The sequence below is a fragment of the Vipera ursinii genome (genome assembly GCF_947247035.1).
Source record: "Vipera ursinii genome assembly, chromosome: 13".
Classification (NCBI taxonomy): domain Eukaryota; kingdom Metazoa; phylum Chordata; class Lepidosauria; order Squamata; family Viperidae; genus Vipera; species Vipera ursinii.
In genome coordinates this window covers 11,281,868-11,298,965 of record NC_139526.1, presented here as the reverse complement: position 1 = coordinate 11,298,965, position 17,098 = coordinate 11,281,868, and the positions used below count along the sequence as shown (strand labels likewise).

At 42.9% G+C, this 17,098-nt stretch overlaps 1 protein-coding gene across 1 annotated transcript in view; it reads right to left on the bottom strand.

Moving 5' to 3' along the window:
- LOC310646177 (ankyrin repeat and fibronectin type-III domain-containing protein 1-like) overlaps window positions 1–17,098 on the bottom strand; it is a gene marked incomplete at its 5' end in the record, with an annotated part of 598,148 nt that overhangs the window by 578,408 nt on the left and 2,642 nt on the right. Inside the window, 2 exon segments of the mRNA XM_083372437.1 lie at window positions 16,945–16,988; window positions 16,990–17,085. Of these exon segments, the coding sequence (XP_083228563.1) occupies window positions 16,945–16,988; window positions 16,990–17,085 (140 nt within the window).

Below are 17,098 nucleotides of genomic sequence, written 5' to 3'. Positions count from 1 at the left end.
CAGACAAGTGACGGTCCGGTTTCTTCTTAAAAATCTCCAGTGATGAAGGCACCTACATTTTATTGCAAAATTATTACTAGATTTCTTTTCTTTTTTTTTAGCTTTTGTTCAAATAGCTATCTCTTTGACTCCAGCCATCGATTCGTGCAGATTTTTTTTTTTAAGAACACAGAGAGGCTGTAAAGTAATTACATCTCTAAACAGATCTGTCAGGAAGTTTTAATTCCCTTCTGAGATAACAACAGGGATCTGGAAATTTACCCCATCCCTCATCTCTAGCTTTCGGGTTCTTGTGTAACTCTTTTGCAACCTGGTGGCAAATTAAAAAGGGCTTTTAAGAGGCAACAACAGTGCCACAGATGTTTGGCAAGAGAGAGGGCTGCTATGCTTAGTAATGTTGGCTAAAGTGTCTGCCGCTGAGCAAAGCTGCAGTTGCACTTAGGATGTTGGAAACCTGCTGGGATGAAGCAAATTGCAGGATGCCAACTTTTTTTCTAATAACTGCAAGTGGTAATATCACTGTCCCCCCCCTCCCATTTCACCTTCTACTTTTGATACCATATATGTTCCGTTAAAGATGACGCCGCTGATGGCAGCCTTGGTGAAATGCTGTCAAGTTGATTAATGATTTTAACTATGATTATGATCGATGACCTATTATTTGCTGTTTATGTGTACATTGAGAGCTTCTTGCACCGGAGACAAATTCCTTGTGTGTCCAATCACACTTGGCCAATAAAGATTTCTATTCTATTCTATTTTCTGTTCTACTATTCTATTCTATTCTATTCTATTCTATTCTATTCTATTCTATTCTATTCTATTCTATTCTATTCTATTATTCTATTCTATTCTATTCTATTATTCTATTCTATTCTATTCTATTCTATTTTCTATTCTATTATTCTATTCTATTCTATTCTATTCTATTCTATTCTATTCTATTCTATTCTATTCTATTCTATTCTATTCTATTCTATTCTATTCTATTCTATTCTATTCTATTCTATATTCTATTCTAAAAGGTAAAGGTTCCCCCGCACATGCATGCTAGTCGTTTCCAACTCTAGGGGGCCGGTGCTCATCTCCGTTTCAAAGCCGAAGAGCCAGCGCTTGTCCGAGGACATCTCCGTGGTCATGTGGCCGGCATGACTATACGCCAAAGGCGCACGGAACGCTGTTACCTTCCCACCGTAATGGTCCCTATTTTTCTACTTGCATTTTTACGTGCTTTCGAACTGTTAGGTTGGCAGAAGCTGGGACGAGTAACAGGCGCTCACTCTGTTACACGGCACTCGGGATTCGACCCGCCAAACTGCCGACCTTCTGATCGACAAGCTCAGCGTCCTAACCCACTGAGCCACCGCATCCCTCTAATGGTCCCTATTTTTCTACTTGCATTTTTACGTGCTTTCGAACTGTTAGGTTGGCAGAAGCTGGGACGAGTAACAGGCACTCACACTGTTACACGGCACTCGGGATTCGACCCGCCAAACTGCCGACCTTCTGATCGACAAGCTCAGCGTCCTAACCCACTGAGCCACCGCATCCCTCTATTCTATTCTATTCTACTCTACTCTACTCTACTCTATATTCTATTCTATTCTATTCTATTCTATTCTATTCTATTCTATTCTATTCTATTCTATTCTATTCTATTCTACTCCATTCCATTCTGTTATTTCTATTCTGTTCTGTTCTGTCCTGTCCTATTCTATTCCATGTTTCTCCCCTCAACTGTACATTAAGGACAATCTTCAACTAAAGAAAAAAAGCTGAAGGCTGCCAGCTAATGTTAGCATTCCTAAATGTAACAAGAGTCCTTAAGTTGATTCAGAACATTAAAACCCAAAAGGTCAAACAACTGATCTAGTAGTTAAGGCACCAGGCTAGAACTCAGGAGACTGGGAGTTCTAGTCCTGCCTTAGCCATGAAATCCAGCTAGGTGACCTTGGGCCAATCACCAGGAGATAGTGAGTTCTAGCTCCACTTTAGCCATGAAATCCAGCTGGATGATCTCAAGCCAAACCTGCCAATAGATCTTTGAGAATAACCAATTTTCACTCTACTGTGCAACTCTTCGCTCTCAGCCAGAGTTTCCAAGTTTACATTTTTTTTAAAGTCAGCAACAAGGGGAGATTTTATTCCTGCCTTATTGTAAAGTTTTCTTTTACAGCATGTATTAACTTTGTCGTGCAACGCGGGGGAAGGATTTCTCTGATGACTGCTTTGAATTAAGGATCATGAAATGCAAACAGTTCATTCTTTGGCCTTAGCGGGAAACACATCCTAATCTCTCGATGGTCAAAAAAAACAACCCTGCTTGCTGATTTTAATCTCCTCTTCTGCTGGTCATCAGTTCCCATCTTTGGTAATCTGTGCTTTTTCGTGTTTCTAAAGCCCTGAGCTGACTGATCGTTTTCTCAGTTTCTCTCACTGATTTGCCCAATTCAAACCAAAGCATTTCCGTTCTTTGTCTACTCAAACCACAACATTTCCCTGGAAGTCACAGTATCCTCCTCCGATTCTCAACGAGAGACTTCCAAGAAATCATATTCAGGCTAACAAAATAACAGAGTTGGAAGGGACCTTGGGGGTCTTCTAGTCCAACCCTCTGCTCAAGCAGGAGACCCTATATCATTCTGGACAAATGGCTCTCCAGTCTCTTCTTAAAAGCCTCCAGTGATGGAGCACCCACAACTTCTGAAGGCAAGCTGTTCCACTGATTGATTGATCTCGCTGTCGGGAAATTTCTCCTTAGTTCCAGGTTGCTTCTCTCCTTGATTGGTTTCCATCCGTTGCTTCTTGTCCTGCCTTCAGGCGCTTTGGAGAATAGGTTGACACCCCCCTCCCCAGTCTTCTTTGGCTCATCAAACACAAATACCCACAGATACACAAATTTCTCTTGTATCCACTGTGAGAATAGGAAAACAGATTTATCATGACCCACGAACAGGAAATGGCAGGCGTTAGTTCAGAGGGACCTTGTTTGCCATCCGCAAGACTGTGCAATGATCTTCCTTTTTAGCGGAACGATTATTGTTAAGCAGCACCTGATTTTTCACGCATACAGGTATGTAGGTCTTGGCGTATTTGGGTCTTTTCCCGTGTAAGATTGAGAGTGTCTTGGCGACGTTTCGACGAGGTCCCACTCGTCATCTTCAGGCTGGCGTCTTCGGCTTCGTGCTTTTGCACAAGCATTAAGCCGAAGACACCAGCCTGAAGATGATGGGTGGGACCTCGTCGAAACGTCGCCAAGACACTCTCAATCTTACACAGGAAAAGACCCGAATATGCCAAGACCGACCGACCTACCTTCCTACCTTCCTACATACATACATACATACATACATACATACATACATACATACATATATATATATATATATATATATATATATATATATATATAATAAATTTTTGGATTCCTAACAAAACATTTGTATATACGTGTGTGTGTGTGTGTATGTGTGTGTGTGATGGTTTCTAAGCGGATCACTGCAGAGGTTAACTGAATCTCACAGTTATTAACCAAATCAGGCCTCCTCCATTGACTTTGCTTGTTGGAAACCAGCTGGCAATCACATCACCCTGGAACACAACAACTACACTGCAACCATGATAAATACTTGCCGGTTACCAAACACCTGAATTTTGATCATGTGACAAATGCCGATGTTGCGACGGTCACAAGCACAAAGACCAGTCATAAGTCACTTTTTTTTCAGTGCTGACATAACTTTGAATGGTTGCTAAACCAATGGTTTAGGGAGCCATGGTCACACAAGGAGGATTTGCACAAAAGCCTTCCTGCCATCACTACGGTTTACTCTTCAAACAGGAGTTGTGAATGCAGGAGAACCCAGACATTGAGCATCATTCCACATTGAACATGAGCTGTGATGGCACAGTACTGCAGGCTAATTCTGCTGATTATCCACTGCCAGCAGTTTGGCAGTTCGATTCCTGACCGGCTTGAGGGTGACTTCCACCCTTCCGAAGTTGATAAAATGAGAACCCAAATTGTTGGGGGTCAATATGCTGACTCTGTAAACTGCTTAGGGAGGGCTGTACAGCACTGTGAAATGGTATATAAGTCTAAGTGCTATGCTATCTATCTATCTATCTATCTATCTATCTATCTATCTATCTATCTATCTATCTATCTATCTATCCATCCATCCATCCATGGTGGCACAGTGGTTAAATTGCAGTATTGCAAGCTAACTCTGCCCACAGCCTGGAGTTTGATCCTGACTGGCTCAAGGTTGACTCAGCCTTCCATCCTTCTGAGGTCGGTAAAATGAGGACCCAGATTGTTGGGGGTCAATATGCTGACTCTGTAAACTGCTTAGGGAGGGCTGTACAGCACTGTGAAATGGTATATAAGTCTAAGTGCTATGCTATGCTATCTATCTATCTATCTATCTATCTATCTATCTATCTATCTATCTATCTATCATCTATCTATCTATCTATCTATCTATCTATCTATCTATCTATCTATCTATCTACCTACCTACCTATCTATCTATCCATCCATCCATCCATCCATCCACCCATGGTGGCACAGTGGTTAAATTGCAGTATTGCAAGCTAACTCTGCCCACAGCCTGGAGTTTGATCCTGACTGGCTCAAGGTTGACTCAGCCTTCCATCCTTCTGAGGTCGGTAAAATGAGGACCCAGATTGTTGGGGGGCAACCGTCTGAGTCTGTAAACCATTTATAGAGGGTTGTAAAGCAACGTGAAGCAGTATATAAGTCTAAGTGCTATTCCTATTGCTATCATTTTTCTAGTTGGGGCACTACTACCCCGCGTAGAATTAAAGATTGGGTAGCAAATGAAAAAAAAATCATCCCTCTTTTAAGGAAGAATAAATATATGAAATACCAATTATTTATCAGTTTAGCTTCTGGCGGATCAAGTTCCAAATCTTAATATTTCACCCGCTAATAAGCAGCTCTTCACATTTTAATCTCTAGTCTCCAGTATGGTGAGAGGCAGATTTATCTATCAGACAGGGAACGCATACATTTGCATAACTGCATAAGTGCCCTCAATTGTACTGTATCATCTCTCAGAAAAATCACACATTTCAGCAGCTTCCATCCTATCTCAGGGTGTTTCATTCCTCTGCGGATTTCCTGTTTTTGCAAGAAAGAGGTTTTATTTTGGGAAATGTGATTTCATTGTATTTATTTAAAAACGGCTTCATTTTTTTGTGCGGGGATACACTGTACGGCGTTAGCTCCCGCCTCAAGATGTGAAGGTTATTGCAAGTGAAATGCTTAATATCAATTTCAGGCGACCTCGGGGCCAATTCACCACTACCACCAACCCCCCCCCAAAAGAAAGAATTAAAAGTTACACAATGAAGGGGGGAAAAATTCAAGCGTGAGAGTTTGCTTCTAATTCAGGGTGTTGGTTATCACTTTTAAAGCCCTGCATGAGGATCTGGCTCACCCCAGTGGGATTAGCCTGTAGGACTGTGATGGCGAACCTATGGCACATGTGCCACAGGTGGAACGCAGAGCCCTCTCTGTGGGCACGCGTGCCATCGCCCCAGTCCTGGGCCTTTTCGTTTTAGGCCTCCGCCGCCGTGTGCAAAAAAAAAAAAGGTTCCATCAATCAATTTCAACTTCTTGTGGGGAAAAAAAGATCTCGCAAAGTTGGAACTGATTGATTGAACTTTTTAGTCCCACCCAGTCTGGCGTTACCACTGCAGCCACACCCACCCAATGGGCCACACCCACCCAATGGGCCACGCCCACCCAGCACCCGACGATACATAAGTGGGCTTTGGGTTGCAGTTTGGGCACTCGGCCTCTAAAAGGTTCGCCATCACTGCTGTAGGAGATGAGCAGGTGGGGGCCAGAGGGTGGGATCAAATGCACCATCAGTTTGGAATAGCTCTGCTCCCACAAGAGACTTAAGCCTCCCATGAATTCTATTGACTCTTATTTGGCAGCTAGTTTGCCTTGACTGTTAGTAGATCAGATTCTTGTGTACAGGTAATGTGTAATAATCTTGAAGTGCTCTGAACTCAAATCCTGTTCCTGGCTACTTGCACCTGACCCATGGTGGCAGAAAGTGCACGCTGCAGACCCTTTGGGTCAAGAGATTTCAGCTGGCAGGTTCCAGAGGAAGAGCCGGGTTTTTTTGGGGGGGTTGCCATGGATCTCCTCCTCTGGAATGTCTAGCTCCCCCAGGTCGGATCCCACCTCACCCTCTTGGCCTTCCAAAAGGCCCTGAAGACACGGCTGTGTCAACCAGCCTGGAGCCCCAATGGAGGGGTGGCACATTGGAGGTGGCGGATGGGGTAGAGAACAGCCCCCCTCCTGACTGTGAGCAGTTTGCTCCCTCCCTCTCCGTCCAGCTTAGTTTTATTTTGATTGGGTGTTTTTTTAATTCAAGACCTTGATTTATTGTTTTAATGTTTGTACTGCATTTTATTCAGTGTCTGTAAGCCAGCGTTTCCCAACCTTAGGAACTTGAAGATGCGTGGACTTCAACTCCCAGAATTCCCCAGCCAGCTATGCTGGCTGGGGAATTCTGGGAGTTGAAGTCCACGCATCTTCAAGTTCCTAAGGTTGGGAAACGCTGCTGTAAGCTACCTAGAGCTGCCTTTGGCGAGATGGGCAGCAAGATAAGATAGATAGATAGATAGATAGATAGATAGATAGATAGATAGATAGATAGATAGATAGATAGATAGACAGACAGACAGACAGACAGATGATAGTTAATAGAGATGATGGATGATAGAGACAGACAGATGACAGAGATGACAGATGGATGAGAGATAGATAGATAGATAGATAGATAGATAGATAGATAGATAGATAGATAGATAGTAGAAATGATACATGATAGATTAGATGATAGAAGATGATACATGATGGATGATAGATGATAGATAGGCAGACAGATAAGATGGCAACGATTGATGATAGATGATGGACAACAGATAGATAGGCAGACGATAGACAGACAGACAGACGGATAATAGAGATGATGGATGATAGAGACAGACAGATGACGGAGATGATAGATGGATGAGTGATAGATAGGCAGACAGATAGACGACAGACAGACAGACCCCCTGACCCACCAACCAAGTCAGATTCGATTCAGCTAGCTCAGTATTGACCTAATTCACATCCTCTGAGCCATTCTTTTAAGATGGTCCACTCAGCAAGCCATACTACTGTGTTTGTCCGTAATGCAAAGTCAGAAATCCCAATCTATGAGTGATGAAGCCTGGCTGATGTTACACTCCGAACGGCACGAACGCAATGCGGCTTAGTGAAAGAGATGAACGCAACCACTGTCCAGCTTGCCTCAAAAGGTTTCAGCCGGGATTCCTTCCAGCACACCAAATATTAAATCTGAACATTGTTTCTGAACATTGTTTGAACTTTTCACCGCCACCTTCCTGCAAACTCCTTTAGCCCTGAGCACGCGACTTGGGAAAAGCCTGAGGCTCAGTTACACATTCCCCTTTCCTCCTGAAGCTGCGACATTCAGAAAATGTATCGCAGCCAGAAATCGCTAATAGAATTTGTAATATTTACACCCGCTTGAAAAATCGCTTCCTCCTTTCTACCTGCATGCAAAACAGAGTGACAGCAAGTTCCACCCACCCAGCATTGACTCAGCAAGGAAGCAGTGGGTGTGTTTAGCACCCAATAGACTTGGAAGTGTAATCACCTCAAAGGATTTTTATTTTATTTTTTGCCTTCTAGAAAAAAGCCCTAACTTTTCTCCAGCCACGCAATGTGCTTAATTTCCCTTAAGACCTGCAGACTTCCCCTTCCAACTGCCTAAGAGGATAATAACACGTTACTCTAAAACTTCTTGGTGAATAACAAATCACATCTGCAACTTGCCCCTGATCCTTTCCATCTGAATACCAAATACAACGGCTGTATCGATGACCTTGTGCACCATCAAAAGTCCCTCCCGTAGGGCAGCTTTCAGAACAATCTCACTTAAGTTGTAAACCAGTGAAACTGGCTGGAAGGCAATAGGACAGGGGACGAAAGCTTTTCTTACAGGGTTTTTTTTTCCACTTTAAAAACCCAGATTTCTGATTTAGCATTATGGGCAAACAGGCACATCATGGCTTGTTCAGTGGACCATCTTAAAAGAATGGTTCAGAGGATATAAACCAGGTTAATATTGAGTGTTAGTTGAACCAAATCTGATTTGGTCTGTTTGTCTGTCTGTGTCTGTCTGTCTGTCTGTCTGTCTGTCTGTCCGTCTGTCTGTCTGTCTGTCTATCTATCTATCTATCTATCCGTCAGTCCGTCAGTCCATCTGTCCATCTATCCGTCTATCTATCTATCTATCTATCTATCTATCTATCTATCTATCTATCTATCTATCTATCTATCTATCTATCCGTCAGTCCATCCGTCCGTCCGTCCGTCCGTCCGTCCGTCTATCTATCTATCTATCTATCTATCTATCTATCTATCTATCTATCTATCTATCTATCTATCTATTTATCTATCTATCTATCTATCTATCTATCTATCTATCTATCCGTCAGTCCATCTATCTATCTATCTATCTATCTATCTATCTATCTATCTATCTATCTATCTATCTATCTATCTATGTATCTATCTATCTATCTATGTATCTATCTATCTATCTATCTATCTATCTATCTATCTATCTATCTATCTATCTATCTATCTATCTATCTATCCGTCAGTCCGTCCATCCATCCATCTGTCTGTCTATCTATCTATCTATCTATCTATCTATCTATCTATCTATCTATCTATCTATCTATCAAACTAGAACCAAATCTGATTTGATTTAAATCCATGTTTGATTTTTTTTTTGCTGGTGTAACTTCTAGTTCTATCTTTTCTTGTGGGGAAGGGGGGGTTGACTATGAGTTTTTACAATGTTCTTACATGGATAATCCTCGACTTACGATCACAACTGAGTCTAAAGTTACCCGAGTTCCAGTCTCACCTTAGACACGATTGTTTCCTGGTGATTGGCCCAAAGTCATCCAGCCAGCTTTCACGGTTCAGGTGAGACTAGAACTCCCCACTTACTAGCCTTAACCACTAGACCAAACTGGCTCTCTGTTTGATATGAGATAACATATCAAACACCAACTTTGAACACCAACTAGCAGTCAAAAGGCATGATGAAAATTCTTTAATTTCACAACTTTACAGACGGATTTAACCCTAGTTTCAACTGGGAAAATGGGACGATCCTAGACCAGGCCAAATCCACAAATGCCAGGGAATTTCTAGAAGCCTGCCACGCTGACAAATCAACCATCAATAGACACGTAGACATGAACAACATCTGTAGACTGTGCAAAAGAGACGATCAACCAGCCCCAGAGAGAAAAAGACTCCATCACTTCTCCACCAGTGATCAGCACCCAGATCAGCCTAGATTAACTCCAAGGTCAACTTCAGGCCAACAATCAAGTAAGCAACACCCCAGTCAAGAAACTGCCACAGAGCCATTAGTAAACAGCCCAAGCAAAGAATCCCTAAGACCACCTTCACCCACCCAGACACGCAAGACCCCAGAATATAAACCGACCGCAAACCGCACTCCTTACTAGCACTGACAATGTTACCTAGTTAGGCTCATGAAACGCTTGCAAGAAAACAAGCGAGCTCAGAGAGCACCAAGGACCCCTCCCTTCAACCCTGAGTCTCCTTCATTGGTCCTTGTGTTGTTGGATAATAAAACATCTGCAAGCAAGCAAACTCAAGAGAGCATCAAGGACTTGACGGTTCAACCCTGAGCTACAGAGGCTCACTCTTCTATTGGGACCAGACAATCAAGCAGGGAACCACAGCCTAACCAAGGAGCTACCAAGGGGAAAACAACACACACACCCCACTAAACACCGACAGGGCAAACTACTGTAGGTAAACAAAAGAGCAAACCCCACTCCCTTCTAGCGCTGATGGCGTTACCTAGTTGGGTAATGAAATGCCTGCAAGAATACAACCAAGCTCAGAGAGCACCGAGGACCCCACAGTCCTCTGCCTCCTCCTCCTCCTTCTTCTTCTTCTTCTTCTCCTCCTCCTCCTCCTCCTCCTCCTCATCTCCCACTCCACAAAGCCCACTCCCTTCTAGCGCTGATGGCGTTACCTAGTTGGGTAATGAAACGCCTGCAAGAATACAACCAAGATCAAGAGAGCAACCAGGGACCCCTCAGATAATAACATGTGTTAAGTAGGAAAGCATGGAAAATTAATTCAACTCCAGGTGATTAATGCATTCAATATGTTCAGAATCTGTTCCAGTTCGAGGTTATTAAGCATCTAGCCCTAGGCAATTTTACAAGATTCAGAAAGAGCAAGAAGGAAAACACTCAAGTTAATCTTCACTGGCTTAATACAGAATTAAAGAGATAGGGCCGCTTGCCAATTTGTGCAACTCATCCAAATTTTAATCCCTGTTCTCCCAAGTTATCGGAGAAACCTTTGCTTGGTAGATGGGTCTCTCCACAGCTGTGTGATTCTAAGAGCTGCGGTTTATATTTAGACACACTGCGAAGTGAAAATTGTTATAATTAAAGCAGGTCAGACTGTTTACCCGGTAGAAAATTCCTAAAGAAGAATAGGTAGGATCAGTCTATACAAGGTATCCAGGTTTCACGACTTGGAAGTCCCACATGCATTTTAATCTCCCCCGCCAAAAAAAACCAACAAGGGAAAAATTGTCTTGATTGGAACAGTGGTATCACAGTCCTCTTTTAAGGTGATGTTTTCTTTTGGGAATGCTGTTACCTTCCCACCGGTGTGGTCCCTATTTTTCTACTTGCATTTTTACGTGCTTTCGAACTGCTAGGTTGGCAGAAGCTGGGATGAGTAACAGGCGCTCACTCTGTTACGCAGCACTCGGGATTCGACCCGCCAAACTGCCGACCTTCTGATCAACAGGCTCAGCGTCCTAACCCACTGTTTGGCATCTAGTCATGCCGGCCACATGACCACGGAGACGTCCTCGGACAAGTGCTGGCTCTTCGGCTTTGAAACGGAGATGAGCACCGGCCCCTAGAGTCGGAAACGACTAGCACGCATGTGCGGGGGAACCTTTACCTTTACCTTTTTTCTTTTGGCGGGGGCGGGGGGGCTTATTTGTTTAATAGAATTTGTAATCACTTCTTCAGAACCTCTGTTTTGTGGCCATAGATCGGTGGGGTGGGGAAATGACATAGGAATTCAGAATATATAATTCAAGGCCAACCATGCAGAGTCTCCTCCAAAGAAGTTAATGAACAACCTCATAATAAAATAAACAAAAGACTTACTTAATAGACATATAAATGGCTGGGTTTATACAGAACATCAAATCATAATCCGTGGATTACGAGACTTAATGTCTGGGTTCCCAGGACCTAAAAACTCAAACCACATCACAGGATATTACGGTTTTAGCACAAATCCGGGCCACAATCCCATTCAGGAAGCAAGATCTTCTGAATTTCTCCAAAACAAGCATGTCACAATTCACTTTGTCTCTGCTTCATTGACTGGAAAATGAAGCATTTTATTAAAAACACTTTTAAGTGAAATAAAAATACTTTTATTGAAACACAGTTTCAATTCGATCCCCCAGGGCTTCTTTGCAATTTGTGCAAGAGGGAAGGCTCCTCCTTGCTTCCTAGGAAAGTTCTGCGTTAACCAGATTTCCGTTGAGGGCCAACTCAACGCTTTCTTTAAAATCACCGTGGGAACCTTGTGTTTGAATTCTGGGAAAGGGGAGGGGATGTATTTCTTGATCCCCACCCTGAATTCGATCAAGCGATCACCCAAGGACCTCCAGCAAGAAGCCTCCTTCCCATTCCCAAGTACAGGTAGTTCTCACCTAATGACCACCGTTGAGTTCAAAATTTCTGTTGCTAAGCGAGACGGCGGTTAAGAGAGTTTTGCCCCATTTTACAACCTTTCTTGCCACAGTTGTTAAGTGTATCACTGCCATTGTTGAGTCACGTGGTTGTTAAGTAAAACTGGCTTCCCCCCATTGACTCTGCTTGTCAGAAGTTCACCAAAGGGGATCATGTGATCCCGGGACACTGCAACCCTCCAGTTGCCAAGCGCCTGAGTTTTGATCACACGATCCAAGGTTGTAAGTGTGAAATACGGTCATAAGTCACTTTTTCCAGGGTTGTCGTAACTCTGAACAGTCACTGAATGAATGGGAAAGACCTCTTGCCAATCAGGAATTCAGGACATATTTGAGGAAAAGAAAGGAGAACTGACTGAATGGAAGATAGAGCTATTAGGAGAACTGGGGCAAATTGGAGAAGGCAGGAGGCTGTTTAATGAATATCAATGGGTTCGTTCTTCCACAAATACTTTAACCAAATGGTCTTTCTTATACCAAACAATATGCACAAAAACAGAGGAAAAATTATTTGATGATTCAAATGCACTGACTTGGAAAGTGAGTTGGCAAAGGAAGAAAGCTAGAGTAAGACTGAAGAAAATAGAGGTTTTGATTCGTTAGATGGGATATTATATACTGTATTATTGACTAGATGTCTGAGTAGGGTGGAGAACAGATAATTGCTAGAAATAGAAATACTATCATAACTAGAAAGATAAGATTTGTAATTAGAATATTAGATTTTGGCATGAGGTGGGAAACAGGAAAGTGCTAAGAAGTTTGAGTAAGGGAAGTTTTTGGTTATCCAGATGTAACTTACTTTGAAATGATAAACAATAGAGACATTTTGAACACTGGTGGGAAATTAAAACTAAAAAAAGCGAAAAAACAGGATACCGATTGAACATATGGATATTAAGTACAAATGCAATTAAAGATATGTTTTGATTAGAAAAGTTATCTAAAACTGACATTATTGATATGTAACAAAAACATAACAAGGATGTTGATATTAAACTGTATACTTAATAACTTAATGTTCCGTGACCCCGGGACACTGCAACCGGCATAAGTACGAGTCAGTTGCCAAGCGTCTGAATTTTGATCACCTGACCGCGGGGATGCTGCAAGAGTCATCAGTGTGAAAAAGGGGTCATAAGCTGCATTATTCAGTGCCGTTGTAACTTTGAATGATCACTAAACAAATTGTTGCAAGTTGTGAACTACCTGAATTAGAATAATAATAATAATAATAATAATAATAATAATAATAATAATAATAATAATAATAATAACAATAATAATAATTTTAAAAAACTTCTACCAAAAACTGCGCTACTCGGAACATCTTACATTTTAAGGAGATACCTGGTTGATACCTAGGATGCTGGCAGCAACCCATGTCAACCATTAGTGCCAGTCAGTTTGAGTGTTCAGTTGACTGAGTTTCATGTTTTATAATGATGACGATGACGATGACGATGATGATGATGATGATGGAAGGGACCTTGGAGGTCATCTAGTCCAACCTCTGCTCAGGCAGGAAACCCTATACCATTTCAGACAAATGGCTGCCCAATCTCTTCTTAAAAACTTCCAGTCTTGGAGCATTCGCAGCTTCTGGAGGCAAGGAGTTCCACTGGTTAATTGTTCTAACTGTCAGGAGGTTTCTGCTTAGTTCCAGGTGGCTTCTCTCCTTGATGAGTTTCCATCCGTTGCTTCTTGTCCTGCCTTCAGGCGCTTTGGAGAATAGCTTGACTTCCTCTTCTTTGTGGCAGCCTCTGAGATATTGGAAGACTGCTTTCAACTGGATTGACTTTGAATTTTTTTTAAGGCTTATTGTTACCTCTTCGGGTATTTTTAAATAACAACTTTAAATATAATTCCAATGCAAAATAAATAAAATAAAATCTGGAAGCCTAGCTGGAAACAGGTCTCCCAAAGACTCTGTTCCCATCACGATGGGCTCTAATGCCGGAGCAAGCTGTCTCCATGATCCAGAATTATGGCGCGGAGCACAGGGATAGAAAGAGAAGGACAGGCTTGGGTGCTGGATAAGCAGCTCAGCGGAACAGCAAAAGTGAAATGTCACTTCCTCCCTTGACACAGTCACTCCCCACTAAAATAGAGCATGCTTTGTCTGGGAAGCTGTCAACAAGGGAATCTATCTTTCACACTCTCCAGGAAAGTACCAGGCTTGCATTATCAAAGACAATGACCAAGGTCAACATGGACAGTTCTTTATTTGAACCACATGATCTCAAAGCAAAAATTAAGATTGCCCTGTAAACAGTGACACAGGGAAACAAGACGTACAATTTTTTTTAAAAAAACCCAGCTGAATTCATACAGCTCATTAAAGCCACAGGTTTGTTTAACCATAATCTGTTGGTACAGCACAATTGGCTTGATTGATCTGCACATCAGCCCAAAGCAAACAAATTGTGTAAAGGCTCAGGACAACTCAATGGCTGCCTCTTTTCAAGTCATCAAGTCCTTACAGTAGCCTGTTGATAGGACTTCTCGAGTTGGAACCATTGGGGGAAGTTCTGGTGAAGAATCTGAAGGCCTGGGTAAAGAACAGGTTTGGGTCGAAAGTAGCCTTTCTCAATTGTTGTATCCTGGAGGGAGCTCTGAAATTATTTTCAGGTCTTAAGGGAATCCCTACATCACACACACACAAAAATAGAAAAAACATCATCCTACATTCTAAGCACACATTCCACGTTATACGACATCTAAAACAGCAAGATGGTGGGCTGGCAACTGAGATGTAGCCTGTAAAAATTCCCACCCCTATGAACGCTAGCGTTGCGCAGTACGTGATGTTCAAAAAACCATGTTTTAAACAAATCACGGTCTTTCGTGGAGCCTTCAAATGGAGAAAAGCTGGTCCAGTGTGGCGTGTCTCAACCTTGGCACCTTCAAGATATATGGACTTCAACTCCCAGAATTCCCCATGGAGTTGCTGCAACGGTCATAAGTCACTTTTTGCAGTGCTGCTGTAGTCACTGAGCGTACATCAAGTGATACCTGTAGGTGATTCTTTAGTCTTCCTAACTAGAATAGTTTTTCGGATTTCTTGAGAGGATGTGGCATGTAGCCATCCAAAAGCACTTTTAAATGACACCGTGAAAGGATTTATAACCAGCTACTGATCGTGTGTTGTTGTTGTTTTTTTAAGAAAAAGGATGCTCTCCTCTCCAACTATTTTGGTAAGCCTGCTGGTATAATATCTAGCATGTCATTTAAAATTAACATCCAAACCCTGGAAATATAGATTTCTTCCCCCATGTTTCTATCTTACGAGAGAAAGGAAGAAGAATCCAATGATTGCTAAAGGCAGAATCAAACTGCCTTTTATAGTTACGAAAAAGGGAAGAATAACTGCTTTACATATTGGTGCTTGCTATCGGTCATCTTCTACGTTCTGTCAAGGCACTTAAAGTTTTAGCAAGCCAAGACTGAATGTTCCCAGCCTTAAAATGTATCCAGTTACAAAAGCATGTGAAAATCCACTGACACACACAACATGCTAAGACAAGCTTTAATCACAAGTTATTGAATAAACCACCATGGGCTGATTTCACACAACACAACTTAAACCAGTATCAAGGCCTATAGATTTCCAGCTCTGATTTAAGTAGTTCATCTGAGCTATAGGGCAATACCCTAACCCACTTGGCAAGGAACGCTTACGTGTTATGAAATCTGGCCTTCAGACTACTTATTGCCCAGTTAAACGGAACACAACTGTCTTTGCCTGAGTGCAAAAGATGTCTACGATGAAAAGACAGAACCCTACTTGAATCGTTCCTATCAGTGTGTCCAATTCAAGGTTAGTAGCAACCTTTCCCTGAGAGAGAGAAACCTCAGCTTCAGAGTCAAGCAGAACAGACAACGCCCCGTCTATGAGCCCCCACCTCAAATCTTCCAAATGAGGAACAAAGGCAACTACAACTCTACTTCAAGCAGACAAGAGCGTGCAACATGCCTTAAAGCCTACATTCACGTCAGCTGCGGCAGGAATAAAATGGAAGTGAAAATAGCCTTAAGGCTGGAGGGGATGCTGGTTTTGAATTTAAAGATCAGTTCACCATCCCACTACGTTACAGTTGGTTGAGCATGAATGCTAAGTTCTGCTACAAACCACAGGTTACCAGATGACAAACAGCCCTGGTTGCAAGCCCTATTCAGTCAAAGCCAAATAAACCATGCAAGATGGGACTCCAGATGTGCAGGACATCCAGCTTCAGAAAGAGATAGACAATTAACAGTAGCCTTTCTCCTCTTATCTTGAATTTTGAATCGGCGTTAACCCCTTCGGTGGTAGGAACGGTCCAAAAAACCATGGGACTTGCTTTGCTATGTAATTAGGAAATGTAACAGCATAGAATCCCATCTAGATTCTGGGATCAAAGTCTACCAGAATTCTGTTTTCAGCAATCTCAAATTCCCGGTCCTTAAGACTGGTGTTTTTCAACCTTGGCAGCTTGAAGATGGGTAGACCAACTCCCAGTTTCCCCAGCCACTGGGCCAGGAATGCTGATCCGGGGATGCTGTGCTGGCTAGGGAATTCTGGGAGTTGAGGTCCACCCATCTTCAAGTTACCAAGGTTGAGAAACACTGCCTTGAATCGGGGTCCCCAACCCCTGGGCTGAGGACCACTACCGGTTTGCAGGCTGCTGGGAACTGGGCCATGAAAGCGGCAGGCGAGGGCGCAAGCCTTCATTTGCACATGTGCCGGATCTAGGTCGAGTGCACAAAACCACCTCCTCTTTCACCCACCCACCCACCCCACTGCCACCAACGCTGCAGGTCAGTGGAGACAGAAAGATTGGGGGACCTCTGCCTTGGATAATACTCTGAAAACTGCAGTCCGAGGGGCTCCATGCTTTGGTCGTGTCTGTTCCTATTTTTACACACTGCAGAGATGGTGAGAGTAGCCCCATTCCCTGCCACTCGTCCCTTCACCCACTTGCCCCCAAACCCCAAAAGGTGAAAGGGGCATTTCTCTTTCCTCCCCACTCCCCGCTCCTCCCTTCTCCTCTACCTGCATTCGGTGAGATTACAGCAGTAACTGCCACTTCTCCGGGCTATTCCGTCGGTCAGATCGAAATTCATTCCTGGACTTCCGGAGGCTGAAGTATTCGGTCAGCTTCCCGAAAGACGACATGGCACCAACAGTCCCAACCTTCGGCGTGTGG